This window comes from Hyperolius riggenbachi, chromosome 8, assembly GCF_040937935.1.
Source record: "Hyperolius riggenbachi isolate aHypRig1 chromosome 8, aHypRig1.pri, whole genome shotgun sequence".
Classification (NCBI taxonomy): Eukaryota; Metazoa; Chordata; class Amphibia; order Anura; family Hyperoliidae; genus Hyperolius; species Hyperolius riggenbachi.
In genome coordinates this window covers 101,101,569-101,125,945 of record NC_090653.1, presented here as the reverse complement: position 1 = coordinate 101,125,945, position 24,377 = coordinate 101,101,569, and the positions used below count along the sequence as shown (strand labels likewise).

The 24,377-nt window shown below is 44.6% G+C and overlaps 1 protein-coding gene across 1 annotated transcript in view; it reads left to right on the top strand.

Annotated features, from left to right (window-relative positions):
- RAP2C (RAP2C, member of RAS oncogene family) overlaps window positions 1–22,316 on the top strand; it is a 28,142-nt gene extending 5,826 nt beyond the window's left edge. The window contains exons 2-4 of the mRNA XM_068250937.1: window positions 3,687–4,176; window positions 15,074–15,391; window positions 21,116–22,316. Of these exons, the coding sequence (XP_068107038.1) occupies window positions 3,904–4,176; window positions 15,074–15,352 (552 nt within the window). The 5' untranslated portion in view covers window positions 3,687–3,903 and the 3' untranslated portion in view covers window positions 15,353–15,391; window positions 21,116–22,316. The remainder of the gene's footprint in view (window positions 1–3,686; window positions 4,177–15,073; window positions 15,392–21,115) is intronic.
- The last annotated feature ends 2,061 nt before the right edge of the window (window positions 22,317–24,377 follow it).

Below are 24,377 nucleotides of genomic sequence, written 5' to 3'. Positions count from 1 at the left end.
GACTGGTTTCTCTTTTTGAAAAGCTGTGTTGCCTGTGTTTGGTGGGGATGTTGCCGTGTAATGCCTGCTAGGAAGTAGTACCCAACCACTCTCCAGGTCTGAATGCACAATTGTTATTTCAGGCACTTCCATAATGTCATGGAATAAAGGTGGAAAATATACAGGTATACAGTATTTAAAGGAGTTGTAAAATAAATCACTGACTATTCTTCTTCATGTCTACCTTTGCTGATCACCCTAGATGAGCATTTCCCTGTTCAGTACTGTAGTCATTTCGTGAGTCAGGATGAAAAGAAACTAGTGTTGGTGGCTGTGGTTTAATAGGGTGTGGTAAAAATATTGACAGTGTTGAGCTCACACTGTTATTTGGCACATGCAGTTATAAAATATGGGTATATAGGAAGTGTGAGGTGTGCAGTCATGGAAACAGAATCTAAATCTACAATTAGTCTGTGTGCTGTGTAATTACCCTGTGTTAGAAGCTTCTGCCTAGAAATGTGCTACAATTATGATTAGTCAGTTGCTTATTTTGTTTCTGAATATGCTAGTCAGTTTGTTTGGTTTTTTTTTTTTGCCAGTTTTATCACTGCAGACATACCACTGTGGCCACAGGCTACATAACTTCTATTACTCCACTTGTGCAGTGTAGGATCACTTGTAGCAGCCAAGTAAACATGTTCATTTTTTTGTTGTCTCTCAAAATGATTATATATGTTGGTCTTGGATGAAAAACTAATGTGGTAAAAGGTGCCCCCGATGTCTGTGGCTTCCCCCTATGAATAGTTTGTGTTGGCCATACTCAGTTGACTGATGTTGCACTTCCTGCCCACCCCCCTTTCCCCCTTACATAGAGCAGAGTGAGCCAGACGGAATCTGTACAGCCATTTCTAGACTGTCACTAAAAATGATCATGCACAACCATTTTGGGTGACAGTAATTTAGCATATATATTTAGCTGTACTCCTTGTAAAGGAGGCCCAAACTAAATAGGATTTGTTGGCTGCTACTGGTGCTTCTACTTTGAGTGTATAAGACAACTGGGCGTATAAGATTCCCGCCCCCCCCCCAACTTTTACAGTTAAAATATAGTTTGGGATATGCTCGCTAATTAAGACTACCCCTCTTCCTACGCACACCAAATATATATTTATTTTTTTTAAATCATACACTGGTGCTATGTATGAACAGATACTGGTGCTGTACTGTATGTGGTACCCAGTATATAGGCGATTGGCTGGTTGGATTGGTCAACTCTCCCTGTCTACCTGTTTATCAGAGCGGTATGGAAGAATAGATCGTGCTGTGCATAAAACACGCCTCTTTCACCCTTCTGGACCACCCTTGTATCCTATGTACTTCCTTCTTTGCCTCTCAGATCTCGCACATGTGTGCCTGCGCCGCTTCACTACAGTCCTCAGTAGCGAGATCTGAGAGGCGGTAACAGGATAAGGCATATCTATGATAACTGGCATATAAGACAACCCCTGACTTTTCAGAAGATTTTCAAGGGTTAAAAAGTCTTATATGCCAGAATATACAATAATTGCTAGGCTGATTGTGTTGCTAGATTCTGGTGTATACACCCATAACAAGCATGCATCCAGCTGTGTCAGAACTGCTGGTCTGCATGATTTGTCCTGGGTGTAAACCTGCCCCAAAACAAAACAGAGCCTCTTCCAGGTGTGTTTTCTTTTAAAGCTTTCGTTTTCTGTATGTGGATATAGAGCTCATAGATTTGGGGGGGGGGGGGGGGGGGGAAGAGCTAAAAAGCCCTGGTTTTGTCTCATCTGTCCAATGGACTTTATTCCCTGAATGTTGAGTTATATCAGTATGCATTTGGTAAGATAAGTTTGTTTTTTTATGTATTCCTTCCAAGAGTGGAGCTCTCCTGTACCTTCTCCTGAAATAGGAGATATATGGAGGCTGCCATATAAATTTCCTTGTAACAATACCAATTGCATAGAATCCTGCTGATTTTTCTGGCATCAGTAGTGTGTGAATTACACACCTAAAACAAGCATGCGGCTAATCCAGTCAGATTTCAGTCAGACACATCAGATCTGCATGCTTGTTCAGGGCCTATGGCTATAAGTATTGGAGGCAGAGGTTCAGCGAGACAGCAAGGCAGTGTGCATTGTTTAAAAGGAAATGAATATGGCAGCCTCCATACAGGGCTGTGGAGTCAGAATTGGAGCAATTTTTGGGTACCTGGAGTCGGTGGTTTCATAAACTGAGTCAGATGATTTTTGTACCGACTCCACAGCCCCGCCTCCATATCCCTCTAACTTTAGTTGTCCTTTAAGTCTAGTGTCACACAAAAAGTGACAGCTGGTATAATTAGACAGTGGTAGACCTTGATGTTTAGCTTGTACATTTGTTTGTTTTTTTGTCTAGCATTCTCACTAGCCTTTTTGCTCAAACTGGGGCTATTTTCCTTTGTGCTGCATCATTGGGGGGGGGGGGGGTGGCTAACTTGCCTGCAATCCTATGTACCTTTGAACTTTGCCTTTACATTGTTGCCTATAATGTCCTTTCTGATCCCCCCCAGGCAACTCTCTCCTTGGTGTTCTCAGTCCCATGCTTAGTGTGGGGAACACAGTGAAGCCAAACAATTTGCTTTCAGTTAAATAGAGTGAATGACCACTGTTCTCCAGAGGCTCTTTTAGCCAGGTGCTGAACCCAGGTTTTCGGGAGCACCTGGCTGTCATCGTCTCACCCCCTCCTATGCTGTAAGCAGAGTTGTGCAGAGCAGCATCTGTATTCTCTCATCGGACCACACCCGGCTACTTTTTGATGCTACCCGGCTTTCTGAGGAGAACACCACACTTGCATGTGTGACGCTAATTAAATATATATACACACACATATATGTACACATACACCTCTTTAGTCTATTTTAATTGTTTCTCTATTTATACTTTCTTCCTTTCCAGCTGGTTCTGGACACTGATTCTGGGGTTCTTATGTCATTTCACATTGCTCACTGTACTGATTTGGTAATAAAGCGGTCTGATACGCAGCCCTACCACTCTTCAAAGGATTTCAGTTTTGCAGTCTTGTAAACAGTACATCTGCAGTTCAAACTGAAGATCTGGCTTTTATGGTTTTGAAAATCCAGTTAGTTGCCTCGTGGTTTGATGATTCACAAGTAAAAGCACCCGTTGACATTAACACACCACTTTTATAACTGACACGCACAGCGGATTTTCATTTGGCCTAATATAGCTTACATTTGCAATTGCGTTTAGTCATTTAGTGGGAAACTACATTTTTACATTTCCATTATATTGCTTTTACAGAGTACGTAATACCATTTACACCATTCCCCAGTCTCAGAGGAGTTTACAGACTAATGTTCTTTAATACCACAGTGATAATATGACCAGCAGAATACTGTTCTACATGCATCGGTCAATCCTAGTTGCCTGATTGCCTCTGGAAGTGTTGGCTTCTAGGTCTTGCTGCTCTTTTCTATCTTTTATACAGTTCCATTGAAGGGAATCTTTTCTGATATTGTGCATAGGAATCCCAGGCTTTGTGTGGATAGAGTGTGGCGATGACTGTACATATGAAATTCTGGAGTTGTAGGTCATTTTAATTTTAAATGTATCCGACCCGTTCTTTTATATGTCTGTGGGAATTCCATTCTCTTAAATGTTTTATATTTTTGTGTTCTATTCAAACAGGAGCCAATAGAGACGGTGAGGAGGACGCTCCTGTCCTGGTGCTGCTCTGCCTGGGACTGCTGGCTGGCTGGATTCCTTCTTACAAGACACGCCTCAGTGGACTCTTTTTACTGCCCGAGGATATGATCACCTTGAAGCTCCATCCATCACATTAACACCCCTCTTCACCCGTTCGTGTTGCAGTGCATGTGCAGATTGAATCTGCCTGTCTGGGTCCATGAGGGAGTACAAAGTGGTGGTGTTGGGCAGCGGAGGGGTTGGGAAGTCAGCCCTGACTGTACAGTTTGTTACAGGCACTTTCATAGAGAAATATGACCCCACCATTGAGGATTTCTACCGGAAGGAGATTGAGGTGGACTCTTCACCCTCCGTACTGGAGATTCTGGATACAGCTGGCACAGAGCAGTTTGCCTCCATGAGGGATTTGTACATTAAGAATGGGCAGGGCTTTATCTTGGTGTATAGCTTGGTGAATCAGCAGTCATTCCAGGTGAGCAATTAACAGTGGTGTGTGTGAGGGGAGGGGGGAGATCCTGGGAGACTCAACTTAGTACCTAGCTGCTACCCACAGACCTCGTTATTTCCATGCACTGGTCACACGTACTAAGATGCAAAGCAGATGCTAATATATACAGTGTGGTTGCTCAGAACTGTTACACATAGTTGCCTGCAACTGGGTTAGAGGACATTAGTAGCAACTGCTTGGCATTTAAGTAGCTAGGACAAGCAACATCCACTAATATAGGACTGTTTTCAGCCCCCCAAAAATTGTTCAGGATCACCTTGGCTGACCAGTCTTAAAGTGCCTATATGTCAGACGATGTATGGGCAGATCGACCAAGAGACAGATCTCTCGTTGATCGGAGAGAGATATGTTGCCTGCTAGGCTTGAACGGTTTTAGGAAAAGATTGAATTGCACAATTTCTGTCACTGATGCACACACAAACACACTTCTCAAGCACTCACTGATACACACACAGATATACACAAAGAGTCACGTACATCAGTCTTGCTTACTCATTCTCCCTAATGCTGTGCAGATCCATGTGCTCTCTCCTCTCCTGTACTTCGGCAGTGACAACTTCTGGAAGGGGGAGGAGGGAGGGAATTCCTTCTCTGCTACCTGCTTGCATGCAAACTGCTAAATAAGGGGGAATGAAAAGACCAGACATTAGCGTAAATAGCCGTTGTCTCTCCTGGTGGTCTGCAGAGCTGCGGTATTAAACAATCAGCGCCGGAGGAAATTAGTGTTTGCCACCTAAAAGTGCGTACACATGCACGACAGCAGCCAACGGCGGATCGTTCAGGAACAGCCTTATCAGTCCGCCGACAGTGCGTACACACACACACTACAGTCTGCTGAAACCCCGCCCAGCGGGAGGTGCCGACGGACCCGTCGTTGGCTGCTGTCGTGCGTGTATACGCACCTTTAGTGAGAGCCTGAGCCGGCTCCTGGGCTGATGATGGAGGAGGGGGAGCTAGGCAGAAGGAAAGATGGAGAGCCTGAGCCGGCTCCTGGGCTGATGACTGAGGAGGAGGAGCTAGGCAGAAGGAAAGATAGGGAGCCTTAGCCGGTTCCTGGGCTGATGATGGAGGAGGGGGGGGGGGGGAGAGAGCTAGGCAGAAGGAAAGATGGAGAGCCTGAGCCGGCTCCTGGGCTGATGACGAAGGAGGGGGAACTAGGCAGAAGGAAAGATAGCTGCCGCGGGGAGTCAGTGAGAGCCGCTATTTGAACACAGAGCTGCGCATAGCGGGAGTGCGCAGGTCCGGCGGAATATCATCAACTTTTTTTGACACCTAGGAGAAAACCGAATTGCATATGGGCCCATGTGTTTACCTATTAGTTCTCTGCCGTGGCAGTCAGCTGACACAACTGAGGGATCAAATTACAACTTGTGATTAGTCATGGATACAGACAGGGTGCATTTCTTTGTTTTCCTTCTGTCCTGTGCAAGAGTTCAGGTCCACTTTTTAAGCTTAGCCCCGTACCACATAATAAATTGTGCCTGTGAGTCTGACTGTCCTTCATTGTCTTAGACCAACCTCACGATAATCATTTTCTTCCCTGTCCCACCCAAGAACCAGTCCTGTGGCCAACTATGTAATAATGCAACCTGTTATTTTTAAATCATGACCTATTTAACACTGGCCACTGCTGCATGAATCACTGAAATCTACATCTGTCTGTGCTGTTGTGCAACCTCTTAGCAGAGATGCTGTCACATGCTGCCTCTGCCATATGCGGGGTGAAGTTCATATTGTTCTCCTAACCCGCAGAGGAGATCTTACTGTTATTACTTTGTAAATGTAGAGCTTATAATTTTTTTTTTTTCCAGCTTCAATAACACTACAGACTTTGGCATCATAAGTTCATTTTTAAAACGCAACTTGCCACACCTTGTTTTGTTTGGCTTGGAAACCGCTCAGTCATTAGTGTTAATCTTTCCTTATACTTTTAGGCAACAGAAAATCCTACCCTGGAAGTACTGGTGGGCGGAGGTGCCAAAAAATAAAATAAGTGAATGAGGAGAGGTAGGAGTAGACTTACCTCTGCTGTAGATAAAATAGTCAATACAGCTTAATGTACAATAGGAAATTGGATCTAGACAACAAGTTTCGCAGGCATTACCTTCTTCCTCAGATCAATACAAACCACAACAAAAGTGCCCTTGGCTATGGTGATTGAGATTCGAGCACCTCGGAAAAACAATCACCAGGAGCGTGACCAGTGAGGACCCTCAGGAGCCTGGGTAGTGGCTGTTATTCCTCCGCAAGCCTTATTAGTGGTTGCATTGATATTGCAACCAGAAAAGTGTGAGTAGTTTCTTTTAATCCGCTTTCCTCTTACACATAACTTTAAAGAGACACTGTAACATCAAAAACCTCCCCTGGGGGAAACTCACCTCGGGAGGGGGAAGCCTCAGGGTCCCAATGAGGCTTCCCACGCCGTCCTCTGTCCCATGGGGGTTTCGCTGCAGCCCTCCGAACAGCGGCCCGACAAATCCGTCAGCTTGTTCAATATTTACCTTTCCAGGCTCCAGCAGGGGCGCTGTTGCGGCTTTCGGCTCCGAAGTAAACGGAAATACCCAATCTCAGTCAAGTTCGCTCTACTGCGCAGGCGCTGGAGACTTGCGCCTGCACAGTAGAGCACACCCGACGGCGATCGGGTATTTCCGCCTATTTCGGAGCTGGGAGCCGCCACAGCACCTGCGCAGGAGCCAGGAAGGTAAACCTTTACATCGCCGCTGTTTGGAGGGCTGCAGCGAGACCCCCGAGGGACAGAGGATGGCATGGGAAGCCTCATTGGGACCCTGAGGCTCCCCCCTCCCAAGGTGAGTACCCCCCAGGGGAACTTTTTGATGTTACAGGTTTTCTTAAACTTACAATTTGCTCCTGGTTTTGGCCCTTTGTGTCTTTTTCAGTCCTTGTGAGTTTTCGGGTCTATCCACCTCCCAGTTTACCCTTATTTAGAGGTTTTTAAAACAGATTTCCAGAGCTATTCTAGGCATGTTTAGAGAGGTTATCTAAACATGCCTAGCATTTTTTGGAGCGTTTTTGTGTAGCACATTTCATATATTGTTACAGTAAAGCTGTTACTGAACAGCTACTGTAACAATGTAAGGAAACAAAAGGTAGAGACGGGAGCCCCCAATAGTGTATTATTGGTGATGACTGATGGTGTAATTCGCAAATAAGAGAGATACTCACAAACATGGGTTGCCGAACCAGGCAACCACTAATAGCGCATATGGGGATATTAGACCTGTCCCCACTCAGGTTAAGAAGTCGTTTATCTTGGAGTACAGATTAAATGTTTTTGCATATTGATCACAGTGGTTGTGTTTGAACATTGGGGAGGTAAGTCCACCCTTACCCCCTTGTTTTATTGTTTTTAAATACGGTTCCTTTTTTTACTCTGTTGGCGCCTCTGTTGTTACTCTAGCTACTGTAACAAAAACACCTGGAAAACCGCTCTGATCTAGTGTTTTTCAGAGCGGTTTTCCTCTTTCCTATACTTTGATATTGAGGCAGCCCCCGAGTTTGCGTTTGGGGGGAAAAAAACGAACTGCTCTGGTGTGCGTCATCCCATTCACTTTCATTAGCCAAGCAGTTTTCCCCCTGCAAGCGTTTTAAAAAAACGCTTCAGAACCGATCTGGTGCGCACCAGCCCTTACTCTTGTTTTACCGCAAGTGTTTGTTGTAGGGCTGGCTGCTTTGTATCTATTGCTGATACGATAGAGCAAGGCCTAAGGCTAGGTTCACACCAGGGCTGTGGAGTCGGAGCAGTGTTGGGTACTTGGGAGTCGGTGGTTTGATAAACAGGGCTGGGGAGTTGGAGTCGTCGGAGCAATTTTGGGTACCTGGAGTCTGAGTTGGCAGTTTCATAAACTGCAGAGTTGGAGTCGGTTGATTTTTGTACCCTCTCCACAGCCCTGGTTCACACTGTGGTGCTCAGTGTCATGGGCAGTAATCGCACTTATGCTGTCTCCATCCATAGAACAATTTTTCAGACATGTCTGTTGCATTGGAGATGTCATAATAGCATTGGTTTTATGAGTTGTCCGGCTTCTGTCTGGTGTGTGGAATTATCATGAAGGCAGTGAGTTTACGCTCTATCATTGCAACAGTTAGAACAGACCATTCGGCACACGGATACTGTGTTTAGCATAGGATCCTTTAAAATATCTGTTGGACTGTTGTGGTTCATTTTGTGAATTGGGATAGTTTTCCTGTCTAGTGTGAACCAGCCCTAAATCCAGGAAACGTAAGCTTCGTACACACGCTAGATTGAACTCTGTCAGGAATCTAGTGTACAGGTGTTCAACAAGGTTGCTTAAAGGACAACTGAAGTGAGAAGAATATGAAGGCAACCATATATTTTTCCTTTTAAACAATACCAGTTGCCTAGTTGTCCTGCTGATCCTCTGCCTCTAGACCCTGAACAAACGTTTCTGACATCGTCAGATCTGACAAGGTTAGCTGCATTATTGCTTCTGGTGTGATTCAGCCACTACCGCAGCCATATAAATCAGCAGTACTGCCAGGCAACCGGTATTGTTTAAAAGGAATTAACTATGGCAGCCTCCATATTCTTCTCAATTCAGTTGTCCTTTAAACATCTGGCATGCTGAATTTTTAAGCAACGGCCGAGCACATTGTTGTTCTCATTTACCCTGCTCGCCAGAAGCCAATTCTACTCCCATAGCTTTTGTAGACAAAGAACGCGTTTGTATTTGCTTGTGAATGGAACTGTTGCCTTAGGGGTCACGTTATTGGAAGTGTGTATGAAGCTTAAAGGAGTTATCAGGCTTTTTAAAAAAAAAAAGTGCTACTTACCGGGGGCTTCGTCCAGCCCCAAGCTCCCAGCATGTCCCTCGCCGCAGCTCTGCCCACAGCCGTTCGCCGCCACTGCCTCCTGGTCCCCGGCGATGACGTCAGGCCGACCTGGGGGTCGGCCTGTACTGCGCCTGCGCGAGCGGCGCTGTCAATCACTGCCACGTGGACCGGAGCGTACTTTGCAGGCGCAGTAGTTCTGTGTCTGCCCAGACGTCTTCTTCATTGCAGCCGGGCAGTAGAGAGGGTTTCTTCCATGCCTCCGTCGTCTTCCGCGTCATGTGACTAGTCACATGACGCGGAAGGACGCCTGGAAGAAATCCTCTCTACCGCCCGGTTTCAATAGACGCCTGGGTAAGTTTAATCCTCCCTCACCCACTCGCACGGTTGCAGCACCCTCCCTCACCCACCTGCCCGCTCAGGTATGGTCGGTTCATGTCTCCACATTCCCCCAGTGGATTTTGCCCTCCGAATGGTCCATTTCTTCATTAGTGTGAAGAAACCTTCTGTTTTCTCATTGCCCCCAATGCAGGGCTTTAGCTTTTGTTTCTGGTCCACTGGGCTTACGGGTCCAGAAAAATTGGTGCTACAGCAAAGTTGCATCCATCGGAACGCACGGAACGAATCCGATCGAGCGAGCGGATGTGAACAGTTCCATTGGTTACCATTGGATCCATTTGTATCCATTCAATTTGTCCAGTATCCGTTCCGCTCCGGTTACGCTTTTTAACGCTAATGTGAACTGGACCTAATAGTATTAGAGGCAGAGGATCAGCAAGACATCCAGGCAACTTGTGTTAAAGTGCAGGCCATGCATGCCCAGTAGAATGAGGCGTTAGTGCATTAGTGGCTTTGTTTTACTGGGCATGTGCAGACCACACTCATGCAAGCCTAGAATGGATGCGCTAGTGAACAGATGGGAGTGCTACAATGACAGCATATTAGACAAACTCATGTTGAATAAGTTCAGAGGGAACCAGCGCTGGAACAGTGTATACAAAAATTAGCCACATACCTTTGATTGTCTCTCTATTGTCACATTATCACAATTCTTCTGTGATGCCATCTAGGAGGGACTGTGTACCGCCAGCACTTGCATCTGCTTCAGGAGTAAGATGGGGTTTTCATGGTGCTGCGTAATTCTAGCCACAACAATGGCTTCTGAGTATAGTTGCTGAGCTCTGACTGGTACATATGGAACCACCCACAGATAATATGCTTCCCTCAACCACTACATACCTAATACCACTGTAGTACAATCGGCAACCCTAAACTACTGCTGTAAAACATCCGCAGAATTGGGTAAGGCAGTGAAGAAAATTTGAACTTTAAAGGAAACCTGAGACCTCGTGATAAAAAGCTTTTATAATCACATTGGCTTCCTTCAGCCCCATAAGCACCTCGCCGTCCTCCCAGGTGCCTCTGTTCAGCCTCAATCAGTCCTGGTAATCCTGCTCAGTTGGTTCTTGGCTCTGTGTATGAACCGACTGGCGTAACTGAGCAGGGAGAATGGCAAGGTGCCCATGGGGCTGAAGGAAGCCCTGGGTGAGTATAAAAGCTTTTTATCACGATAACTCAGCTACACTTTAAGGCTCCCTGCACACTGCAAATCCGTTTTCCGATTCCGATTCCGATTCCGTTTCCGATTTTCCTTGAATACATTCAACAGAAAAACGGATCAAAAAACGCAGCATGCAGTTAAGATTAAAAATCTGAATCGGAATCGGATGTAAAAACAGATTAAAAATCTGAATCGGAATCTGATTTGCTTGCAGTGTGCAAGGAGCCTAAGTCTGAAAAATACTTAGAGATACTGTAACAAAAAAAAGTGCTCCTGTGGGGTAGTTACCTCGGGAGGGGGGAAGCCTCTAAATCCAAATTAGGCTTCCCCCATCCTTCTAAGCCTCAGCCTGCAGTAGCACATGCAATATTTACCTTCCCTGGTCCAGCGCAGACGCAGTAGCTTTCCAATTGGGCTCTGGCGGAAATAGCCAGCCCGGATTTGGTCCATTTTACTGCACGGGCGACTTGCTGCTATGCAGTAGAGTGGATCCAATCGGGCTCAGCTCTTTCTGCCAGAACCCATCGGAAAGTTGCTACTGCACCTGCGCTGGACCAGGGAAGGGTAAATATTTACGTCCGATCTTCCTTGGCTGACAGCGCTGGATCCTGGAGGGTGAAGCAGATGGGGGAAGCCTCTTTAGGATCCAGAAGAAAATTGTTAGCCTTTATATCCCCCCTCGCTTCATAAATACTTTGTATACTCACAGAAGCCCTGTGCATAGCGTCCTTTCCAATCCATGCCTGGCTAAAATGCTATCTGCATCTTTTGGGAAGCAATATAAGCTTTTAGTGAGTTCCTCTGTGCATTCATGTTCCATGTCATTTGGGTGTGATTGTTTTCTGATTTTGCTTTGCATGGCCAACAACCCTCTTCTGTCTGTACCCAACTTGAGAATGAACTGAGCGATACAAGCATATTTGTGTCATTCCACCCAGATCTCAGAAGGAATGGCTGAACATTGAAAGTATGTATTTCAGCAGCCTTGCTTCCTCTGCTTGGGTTGTTCATCCATCCATCATTGTGCAGATGTGATTAAGTAATGACATTAATTTTGCATTAGAACAGTCCTCTCCAATTGTGCATTTTAACCACAATGATGGCAATGCCTCGGGCTTTCCCTGTGATAATGTTCCCTTTAAGCTGATGAGATAGTGTTGTAAACTGCTCGTTCCCTTAATGCTGTGGGTTTAGCTGTAATGCCTGTGCTGCAATCCTTATGCTTACATTAGACCAAGCTAGAATCAGACTGACCAATCATCCCTTACCATTATTTAAATGATGCACACGAGCACTAGCTTGCTAAAGTGGGTGTTAGCCTGTCTGTCTATTACAGGAAAGATAAATTATCTCAAGGGCAATGCATCTTGTACTTTATTTAAAAGATATGTGTACATTAGCATGTACTTTGTCTTCTTACATGTGCAAGAACCAATCACCAATCCTAGGAGCCAGGTAACCAAGGCTTCTTAAAGAGAATCTGTATTGTTAAAATCGCACAAAAGTAAACATACCAGTGTGTTAGGGGACATCTCCTATTACCCTCTGTCGCAATTTCGCCGCTCCTCGACGCATTAAAAGTGGTTAAAAACAGTTTTAAAAAGTTTGTTTATAAACAAACAAAATGGCCACCAAAACAGGAAGTAGGTTGATGTACAGTATGTCCACACATAGAAAATACATTCATACACAAGCAGGCTGTATACACCCTTCCTTTTGAATCTCAAGAGATCATTTGTGTGTTTCTTTCCCCCTGCAGCTATCTTCCACTGAAGTGTCAGGCTGTTTCTTCCTGCAGAGTGCAGACAGCTCTGCCTGTATGTAATTCCTCAGTATGTGAAAGCCCAGCCAGCTCAAAGGAGGATTTATCCAGCTTGTAAAAGATAAGAGAGAAGAGAGAAGCTGCCCTAATGTAAATAATACACAGGCAGTGTGCAGAGAGGGGCCTGGAGGGGCGAGATGCATCACAGAACCACAACACTGAAGAACTTGGCAGCCTTCCAGACACAGGCTGACAAGTCTGACAAGAGAGAGATAAGCTGATTTATTACAGAGATGGTGATAGTAGAACGTGCTGCAGTAAGCCAGAACACATTAGAATAGCTTTTGGAACTTGTAGGATGATAAAAAACAAGATGCAATTTTTGTTACGGAGTCTCTTTAAAGCTGACCCAAACCAAACATTTTTTTTTAATTCAAAACATTTAGTTGCAGCACTCTGACACCTACAAAGATAAACACTCCTTCAAGCCTATGAGCATTTCAGTGCATGCTTTTCACCCTTCTCTTTTCATAACTAGGGTTATACAGGTGGCAGCCATTAGCAATTCCTCCTTTGCCGGACACCTCCTACTCCACCAGTCTGCCGTATTCTGTCCCGGCAATATGAAAGGAAGGGAGGGGTTCCTCCAATAAATGTAAAATATTTTATATTTGTCATGCAGCTGAAAAAAGGCTGCTATTATTATTATAATTTAGAAAATTGATTTTATTTCAGAAATCTTGTATTTTTAATTTGGGTCCACTTTAAAGAGAATCTGTAATAAAAAGGTGCCCCTGGGGCATAGTTAATTTGGGAGGAGGAGGACTCTGGATCCTAATGAGGCTTCTCCCGTCCTCCGCAGTAGCACCAATCCAGCGCTGAAGATGTCGGATACAGCGCAGGAGATTTGGGCGCAGCCGGTGCCACCATAGACCATAATAAGAAATACGGCTATAACGGCGCACGGACAGTAACTTCAGTGCCGTCAGAAGACAGAGCTTAAGTTACACTTAAAACACTGTAATTTGGCAGCCAGCTATAGCTGGAAGCTGAATTACATCATTCCCCACTATCCGCGTGGACCTGGAGGGGGAATTGTATTATATCGGCTGTATTCTGTGTCCAAGTCTCCTAGTGGCTATTTTACTCGTACAGCGCTGGCTCCCCCCGAATATCTGCCAAGCTTGTCGGGAGATGTGCGCAGCATTTGCTGACATTTACCTCGGGCTCTGGCAGAAATAACCTAGCCCAATCTGGTCCACTCTTCTGTGCAGGTGCGATGATCCAAAAGATAAATATTGCCCTCCAACTGTCTGGGGGTCCCAGCGCTGGATCGGGGCTACTGCGAAGGTAGGAGGAAGCCAGAGGCTTCCCCCTCCCAAAGCAAGTACCCCACAGGAGCAGATATTACAGATTCTCTTGAAAAGTTGCAGCTGGTGAATAAAGGTAGCCATACATTTTAGCGATTTGGCATCAACTTTATTTGGGGATCAACTACAGCCACGGTTGATCGAAAGTGCATTGACTATTGGTCCACACACTACAAGTGATCTCCTATGCGATTCACCTTCACTAATCGGTCTGAACGATGTTGTGCCTCCATGCTCCAAAAATGGATTCTTCATCTTTCAAACCATGTAAACAGTAGCCTTTACAAATGACCAATATCATCCATCCTGCTCGATCAACAAATTGACGCAATTCACCCAGATATCTGACAGTTATTGTCGGTCGTACATACTGGAACACACTATTCTCTTTCAATTCATTTAATTTCTCAAATTAAATGGTGTAAGTAGTGCAGTTTGTTGCTCCCCAGCAATCTCAGACTGATATATGTGCAATGCGTGTGTTCCCTAGAATGGTTGAACCAGACAGTGCCTCAGCAGGAATCCCCGTAGCACTCGCTTTTCCATATAAAATCATGGACCTTTAACAGGATAAGCGTAACCCCTTCTTCCTTGTATGCATGACGCTTAAGAGAACACAGTAATTGAATCTGCTTGGAACTCTCCAGGAAAATTCATGTGCGCATGGCAAGCTTGAGGGTCTGTACACACATCTAATTTTGTTTGGCCAAAGTCTAGGTAAGCTCTCATACTACATGGAAGTGGTAAAATTGTCCAATCGTTGGCCAGTTAAAATTGGAGGATACAGAGGCTCCCTTCTACCGAGGTAAGTATCTGACTTTTCCCTCCCCTAAAGTCGCATGTTTCCTCTGTGACTATCTGTTGGTCTGCACAAGTCAAGAGGTTTGCTAAAGGCCCGTACACACGTGCAACCAATCCGTCTGATTTTGGTTTGGTGGATCACAATCAGGCGTTGTGTACGCGAGGCAAACGACTAGACAAGCAACTGATAGCGGGCAGTTTGGCAGATCAACTCACACCACGACTGTTGAGCTGATATTGTGCAGTTGGCCACGTGTGTACAATCTTGTTTGAACAACGTACTTGTTTTGAATGCGGCCATGTTGTGCAATCCATCATTTTGCTTGCACACGCAGTACTTTAACGAGTTGGTCGTGAAGTTGGTTGGTGTATGGAAAATACAAGTCACATAACCGGTTTGATGTGGTGCCGGTCATATTGCGCTGTAGGTGGTGCACTTTGTTGGATGTGTGTACGTTGCTTTAGGATAATATTTGAACTCTACATTTACATTATATGTTTGAGAATTGTCCTGCACGTACAATGTTATCTCATTGCTTTTTTTTCTTTTTTGAACAGGACATCAAACCAATGCGGGACCAGATAGTCAGAGTAAAGAGATATGAGAAAGTCCCCCTTATACTGGTTGGGAACAAAGTTGACCTGGAGTCTGAGCGGGAAGTCATGTCTACAGAAGGCCGATCTCTAGCTCAGGAGTGGGGCTGTCCTTTTATGGAGACATCTGCCAAGAGCAAGACTATGGTGGACGAACTGTTTGCAGAGATCGTCAGGCAAATGAACTATGCATCTCTGCCTGAGAAGCAGGATCAGTGTTGTACAACGTGCACAGTTCAGTGAGACACTCAGAGGGACCTCAAACGTGGCCATACAGAGCAGGTTGGTTTCATCCTACCCTTCTGTTCATTCCACTCTGTTTTCACTGCTACGAGAGAACCTGTTTTTTTTCCGAGGCTCCAGTTCAGCAGTGGAGCCTGCCTCTGACCAATCCTCATAAGCTGTACTGATTTGAGGTTTATATTACAACACTTCAACACTCTACAAAGTGACATCATTCCATTCATTCACAATCAGACCATCCGGAATACTCGGCCCAGTTACTACTCTTATTTACCACCAGACATTGGCAGCTCTCTCCTGCTTATGAATACACAGGCGCCACTCAAATTCATATGTAATAGCAATAAAGTCCCACAAATTCCACAGCATGAAGTCCTTTTCCTCCTCTGCAAATGTTTTTCAAGGTCCCTCTTCTTACATATCACTGTACACCTCCACCACACCCAATCAGAAGCCATCCACCAGATGCAATGACCACCAGGGTCTAGTAGCACGTTGGGGGATATTACCGGGTCATCCCTGACCTTAATGATCAGATACAATCCACTTCTTATACCACCTTAAATATCCTATTCATGGTCATTGTGATAACATCAAATAAAAACCGCTCAGTGTAATTCAGTAAGACTGTTTACTGTAATAATTTTAAAAGGGTATTACACTTACATAAATAGTAAAACAGGGTAGAGTTTTATGTATGGCATACATGTCAAACTTTGGCCTGTGGGCCAAATCTTGCCCTTGGAGCAATCAGGTTTGACCCTCGGGTGGTTTCCCTACTTAGCATTATGTTTGGCCCACGCTAGACCTCAAGAGAAGCTATATTGGAAGGGGGCCACTAGACACCAGGGAACTGTATAGGGGAAGGAGGGGGGCCACTAGACACCAGGGAACTATAGGGGAAGGAGGGTGGCCACTAGACACCCGGAAACTGTATAGGGGAGGGAGGACCACTAAATATCAGGGAATTGTGTAGATGCGGCAGGGAGGACCACCAAACATCAAGGCACTGTATAGGGGATGGACTGGGGCTTTTAGACACCAGGGAACATAAGGGAGAGAGTTGGCCACTAGACATTCAGGTTGGACCACGACTTGATCCCGGAGCTCAAGTTCGGATCACTTTTTATTTCAGTTTGACATCCTTGATGTAGGGGTTCTCCCCGCTGTTCAGGTGGCCTCGGCTGGCTCCTCGGTCAGCTGGGGTCCACCTCATGTGGCGGTGTACGAGTATTCGTGTAGCGAGCTGAGTTGGGAAGCAGTGAGATGGAGGCTGTGCTTGGGCAGCCGACTATACACGGTAAGGACAGGACATCACGAGGGGCCAGCCAAGGTCACCTGAACGAGGGAGAGCCTGTGCTGTTGCTTTTACAAGCCATTTATGTGAGTGCATTACCCTTTCATACTATTAAATAGTTGCACAGTATTACGCTATGAGAGGTTTTATTTGATGTTATTACATTGGTCATGAATGGGATATTGTACGTGGAATAGGAAGTTGGTTGTATTTGATTGTGGAGGTCAGAGGTGACCTGGAAATTTCCCCAAATCGCTACTAGACCCTGTTGGTCATCGCACCTGATGAGTATGTTCTGATTGGGTGTGATGGAGGTGTACTGTGATAAGCAAAAAGAGGTACCTTGAGGCCAGTTTCACACTAGTAACCAGCGTTTTGGTTACGGTGCGATCAGACGATAGCAACGCTAAAAAGGGCTTTGTAATTATCTTCGACAATGCGTGGTAATGAGCCTTCATTTAATTACGGGCAGCGATTCAAATCTGAAGTGAGGCGCGCTAGCACTCACTTACTGTGGCAGAAATACGTATTGCAAGAAAGTGTATTGACAAAACTTACTACCAGGGGCCTTAATGCCAAATCGAACCATCTATCAGCATAAGTTGCACCCCATCTAGCAGCCACTGAATGTGCTGATGGAGGGTATGTAAGTACGTCCCTAAGGGCCTGTTCACACTACAGGGGAAAACATTACGTGACTGCAACACAATTACAGGCAAAATCTCAGTATAATGTCCGCTTATATGGTCCACAGTGATCCGTCTGAAGCCCGGGGCATATGTGCTCGCCCATAGGCTGTATGGGGAGTGCATCTTCCTGGCTTCCTGCACAGTCTGCAGTCCGCGATAGTCCTGGTTATAGTTAGGCAATGGATCCCACAGATCTTTCTGGTACAGAAACGGAACTCAGACGTCACACTGCAGACTCGTCGCTCTTGCTGTTTGCGCCGCTGAAGCCCACTCTCTATGACAGCAGAGCAGCTCTCTGAGCCGGTCATTGGCGAGCCTATGTGATTGAATGACAGGGTCAGGAGCCAATGAAATCTGCTTCTCAGACTCGAGGAGCTCTGCTGTCATAGTGATGGCAGTGCGAGTGGGCTGCAGCGACAGGAGAGCAGTGGGAGCATGCGGCGCGGTCATTGAAATCTACGCTCTGGCAGGGATAACCGGTCCCAAACAGGATGTACATTTAAATTACCAACATCCAGAAAAGGTTAAAGAGACTCAGAGATGAATAAAAAGAATAATCGATACTTACCTGGGGCTTCATCCCGCCCCATAAACACGTATAAGTCCCACACATCCTCCCGCGGTCTGACGTTCAGCGGCGGTGAGTCCCGTTAACAGGCTTTAACCTCCTTAGCGGTAACCCCGTGTGTGACATGGGGTAAGCCGCCGGAGGGTGCCGCTCAGGCCCTGCTGGGCCGATTTACATAAATTTTTTTTCCAAACACGCAGCTAGCACTTTGCTAGCTGCGTGTTTGGTCTGATCGCCGCCGATGCGCCGCTACCCGCCGCGGATACAGTGGCCCCCCCGCATACCCCTTGCGCAGCCTGGCCAATCACCGCCAGGCTGCCGTATGGGGTGGATCGGGACTCCCTATGACGTCACTTCGTTCGTCGCCATGGCGACGGGGGAAGCCCTCAAGGAAATCCCGTTCAGAACGGGATTTCCTTATGGGCAAGCAGCGCCGGCGGCGATCGGAACATACGGGGGGATGCCGCAGGGAGGGGGGAAGCTAGGCTAGCTACATGCTAAAATAAAAAAAAAAGTGAGAAAAAACCCGCCCGCGCAGCCGCGGGAATTAAACCGCCAGGGGGGGGGGTTAAAGGAAACCTGAAGTGTAGTCATATTTATTTCCTTACAATACCAGTTGCCTGGCAGTCCTGCTGCTGATTCATGTATCAGTAGTGTATGAATTACACATCTGAAACAAGTCCAGTTAGACTTCAGTCAGTTAGACAAATCCAGTTAGACTTCAGTCAGAAACATGCGTGCTTGCTCAGAGCATATGGCTAAAATTATTGGAGGCAAAAGAGCAGCAGGACAGCCAGGCCCTCTGAATATTTTAAAAGGCAAGAAATGTCAGCCTCCATATTCCCCAATTTCAGGTTCCTTTTAAATAATACCGGCTTTCATCTCTTTTTTTATATTTTACATTGTTTTAGTCCCATGGGTTTCTCTCCTCCCCTCTGAAATGATGTATGAATTCAGTACAATTGGAGGGCTTGGGTTATTTGTGCGTTTTTTATAAGGTGACAACCTGTGTCATTGAAACATTTGTAGATGTGAAATATGTACTAGTAGTCACCAGCAGGTGACAAGCCTCCTCTAAAAAGCAGGCCTGTAACATGACCGCTTACAGTGTGAAGTCTGTCTTGTACATTAGATTAAGCTAACTGACCCAGGCTTGTATATCAGTGACTCTAATGCTGGATACACACGTTGAGATTTCCCGTGCGACTTGCGGGATCGAACGGATCGACTCGATTATTTCCAACATGCTCGATTCGGATTTCGATCGTTTCTGCCGTCGATTTGGCGTACTTAACATGCAAATCGACGGCAGAAACGACCGAAATCCGAATCAAGCATGTTGGAAATAATCAAATCGATCTGTTCGATCCCGCAAATCGCACGGGAAATCTCAACGTGTGTATCCAGCATTACCTCAGTTACAGGTGCTGCAGGCAGCCAGCACCCTCTTGTGTTGGAGCTCAGAAGTATATATGGTGGACCAATAAGAATACTTCTTGGTGGAGGGAGGATTCCCATTGGTCTGTTGTAAACCAATGGGGAGCCCAATATGTTTCTGCTGGGGCTTCGATCTGTATACCCGAGCAGTGGTGGAACCAAATGTGACAGGAGTAAAAGGTTACGAAACTTATGTGTCGTCCAGCCTAATGAGTACAGACACTGTCCACTATCATAGGCTTATGCTGATTCCGTTGGCATCCATAGTGTTGGTGATACAGAATTATCGGGTACTTTACAATCTTCAGTTTCGCTCATCAGAACTGAACGAACAAATCCATCTGAACAGACAGATATTGCTAGTGAATATTGCCTTGCATAAGATCAGATCCATTCCGATGAGCGAAACATTTGTTCTGCCTGTGTGGACTCTCCCTAAAGATAGAGATTAATTTCTCTTCTTAATTGCAACATCCTTTTCTACCACCTGGCTGTCATGCTGATCTTTTGGTTTCAGTGTTGCCAGTCTCTGCAAGGGATGGAGCGCAGATGGGGGAAGCCCCTCCTTGACTAACATAAACCTCAACCTTGATCGCCAGGTGCCCCGCCCACAATCAACCTATTTGCTTCTTTGAGTAGGTAGCAGATGACAGGTCACATGGATCGAAGGGGCTACATCTGCCAGATCTATGTATCTGGTCATCCTTCGTATAACATTTTTTTTTTTTTTTTTTGTTTCAAAATCAATTTTTTTGCTGAACAGCTGTCAGACCCATACTGAGAGTATGTTTTTCCTCCCTTCACTGGATTATATAGTGAGCTATAGCTATTCAAATTTATGAGGCTTTGTATCCAGATTATGCTTAATATGCATGGAGCGTGCATGGCCGATGTGATGTATGTATGAGTGGGGTTGGACCTGTTTATATCCTAAGGCTCCTCATTTTTTTTAGTGTTTTTAAACTGTGTGATTTTTTTTTTTTTTTTTATTTTGATATGTGCGCTGACATGTTGTCCTGATGAACTTTATATTGAATTGGTCAGTGAGACTTGATTTAGCTTTTTCCTGCAACCTTTCTTACATCCTTAGTATAATGTCTGATTTCGTTATTGAGGTACTTTGGGTTGGAATGTTGCACTACTTGCGTACGTACAGAATGTGCAGCTCTCTTTTAAAGTGCCCCCACACACACCATGCAATCTCTGAGTAACAACTGTTGGTCGATTTGTATTAATCATTCTACAACACAGAACTATGTCTGACATTCCTTCTAATCTGATGTTTAGTGTTTTTATCAGAGAATGAAGATGGCAGCCTTCATATTCCTCTCAATTCCACCTGTTGCTGGATTCATTCAATGCCATCTCTGTAACCCCAGCCCTACTTCTCAGTGAAAGTATTTACAACTAGTATATACACATTAAAAGGAAGGTTCGAGAGGGGGCGGCTAGGAGTGGAGCTGCGGCGTGGGACAGATAGGCTGCCAGGGGCTGGAGGAAGCCCCAGGCAAGTAGTTCTTGTTTTGTTTTAGCTCGGATGTGTCCTTTAGAGAAAACTGGAACTAAACCTTCCTTCACATCTCTCCAATATTATATATACCAAAATAACATTGTTTTATTAAAGCCAAAACCAGAATGAAAGCTTGTTGCAGCTCTCGTAATCCGTTCTGTATTGTTGCATCTGTTGTATCACTATAAACTCTTCCTACTGTGCCCTGTACCTGTAATTGTCATGTGGATGCTGATCTCCCTGATCTCTCATTTGCCTGCAGATAACTCAGAGGAAATTTGCACAGCTTCGGCTTTGAAGACTTTACAGCCCAGGTTGCAGATCTGAGCCGTTACAAACCTGTCTGCACAACAGCACATTTGCCATACATCGTCATCGGACGCTCGGAGATGGCAGGCTGCGTTCGCTCGCCATCGACAGCTGTGCTTAGCACGTTTACCATAGGTTAAACAAATATATTATTTTTCCCCCCTTTTTTCTAGTCTCCTAAGTTACTATTAACAGCTAATATGCAACAGTTCAGTCTTGTCTTTTTTATTTTTATTATTTTGTTTTTTTTAATCGATATAGTTAATCATTTTCTGAAACTTGTATTTATTAAATACTTAAACTCAGTATTACCTACATAATGCCTTTTTAAAAGACGGTTTTAAAGGAGGATAATTTGAGCCTTAATTGCATGGTTTATTTTCTCTTCATTACCTCGAATCTGCTCTTAACTCCTTCTGTGCCAGCGGGTCAGGACAGCTACATCTGGCTACACTCTGCTTGCCTCTCTGGCATTGAAGCTGTACACTTGATTTTTTTTGTTTGTTTCTAAAGGTTTTTAGCGTATGCTTTTGAGATTATGTTTACGTTCTTACGGTATCAAGTGAAGCTGCTTGAAATAACATTGGACCTGCGTGTTTTCTCAGCATTGTAGCCCCAGCTGTAGAAGATTCCCGTTGGGTCCGAGAGATAGTCAGTGGCCAAGCTAGAGGACACGTGGGTAACCAGATGATCACAATCCTCTATGTTACGGTTAGGGGCGAATGGAGATTAAAAAAAAAGTGTTGAGAACCTCCTGGAGAATTTAAGGCAACCTCGGTGCTTAAGGTGTTTGAATTGGTGGGAAAAGAAGACTATAGAGCACACAGTGTTGGTGTGTCGGAGCTAGATGCTTGGGTAGCACATGGGCTTGTGCAGGCCCCTAGCAGGAACCCAGTGGTTAGAATTACCAGTGTATACAGTTTGTTTTATTTTGCCTGTATCTCTTCGGTTATTTTATTTGTTATGTATTATTACTTCTTCCAACTCCATTGACCACCTGCTTTTTCTTCCTTCGGTAAGGGTTCTGATCTATTGTTTGTTTATAATATTACTCTACTTTCAGATGATTTATGATTTCTTTACTCCCCTCTTCCCACTTGTGCACATATAAGTCTAATGCAAATAAAATGATTTTACTTTTTCTAGTTTATAAATTGTGGTGTTCATGTTTGTTTTGTTTTTATTCAGTTGCAGTTGGTTTGTTTCAATCACACTATGTATTTTATGTCATTACTTACACACCTTCACACCTGGCTGCTTACACTTTTATTTGTACAACCAGTGAAAGCACTTTTAAAAGGGAAACAAACTTTCATTTAAAAATGGGTGTATTAGTACTGTATAACCTAAGCCATTTGGTAATTTCGTGCTGCTGTGAACAGGGCTGTACGAAAATCCTCCGACTCCTCAGTTTATTATTTCTCCGACTCCTCTAAATTGCATATAACAATCTTGTAGATTGAACATATGCAACATAAGACCTTTCATCACTGCCAAAGCCTACGAATTTTATAGCTACAGTATATTATATCATCTGCTTTTCCTGGCCAGGAAGCAACAAAGAGCATTGATCGGGCCTTAGTTAACCTAAATGTGGGTACATGTAAGAACTCAAGGTACTCTGCTGGAGAATAAGGGGATTCTTCCTCTATAACACATTCTTCATGCACAATCTGAACCAGGTTTATGGGTGACAGACAACACCTCTCAGTTCAAAGCGCACAACATTCTCCGTGGATTCACAACAGCTCTGCAGGGAGTGCATATGTAGAGTTATAACACTACTGTGTAACGTAATTTGTAGTTACCGACCCCAAAGTTTACAACATATCAAATTAATTGATTTCATGAGCAATATACATTTGCATACACCTGCATCAATGCAGAATCATTTGCATCGTATTGGCCATCCTTACCAGTTACAACTACACATCAGCCTTTATTCTTAGAGCTGAGAATGGTTTATTATATATAAAAGATTCCTGTGTGCACATCATATATACAGTCACAATCAGATCTGACTTTAATAATATGATGACTGCTTTATTGCAGCAGCACAAGTAACTATTTGATTGGTTTATTTTATTTTTGTGGACTAAGCACAGCTATTACTGTATATATGGGATTTATGATGACTATTATCTGAGAAATAGATCATTTTATCATATTTTCCATTTTAATTACAGTTTAAATGTATTGAGTCGGTGCATTTTTCCCCGACTCAGACTCCCAAAAATTACTCCAACTGCCGACTCCACAACCCTGGCTCTGGAGGCATTTTATTAAGCTGTCAGCTCTCTTTAAAGTGAACCAAAAAGTGAAAATAAACTTATGAGACAAAGAATTGTATGGATGGTAAATAGAACAACTTTCTTTACCTATTTTTATTGCATGCGAAAGCGCATGTAATTGTATTCTATGGGGCTGCTGTGTTTACAGGAGGCATCTGTAATTCTACATAGCTTTGAAAGAAATGGATACAACCTGCTCTACTTTCCTGCACAATGCATGAGATTCCTCATTAAAATCACTGGCCACTGTAAAAAATGCTTTTTCCGCAGACGCAAGTGTGATCCCTCCCTTCAGCTGGAAAAGAAGCCAAAGTATTGACCCTTTGAACTTCCCTGCAGTAGAAACTTATTATTTTATCTTCTCCCAGCAGACACATAACCTATCTACTTTTCAGGAAACCGATTGAATTCAACAAACTGAAACTGTTCAACAAGCTATTTTGCATAGATAACGACTCCAGGGTTTGTTTTTTTTACTTGCTGTACTGCAAAACAGTAAGGGGCCTTTACATAATTTCATAGTAGTGCTAGTAGTATATGTGTATTTGTTTATCTTGTCACGCCACTTCAGATGTGCTTTAACATGTTTAAAAAGGGGGTTTTAAAAAATTAATTTTGACTACCTACTGCTGCTCCATCTTGTACCTCAGGCTGAGCAGCAGTGATATCTGGGAATGGAGGAGTGGCTAAGATGTGAGGCACTAACCACTCCTCCCAAATGGGATGCTGTATGGGCACATGTCCAAGCTGCACTCAACCTTCTTCCCATTGGTTAGAATAGTAAGGCGTGGGTCAGACTGCTTGGTGGGGCTTAGGCTTAGGTAAACGATTCGGCTGGCGGGACCAGTTTTCTATGGCAGAGTTTCCCTCCGTGGTTTGCCTACGTGAAAACTCTCCAAATTTGGCCCGGTTTCCGCAGTAGTG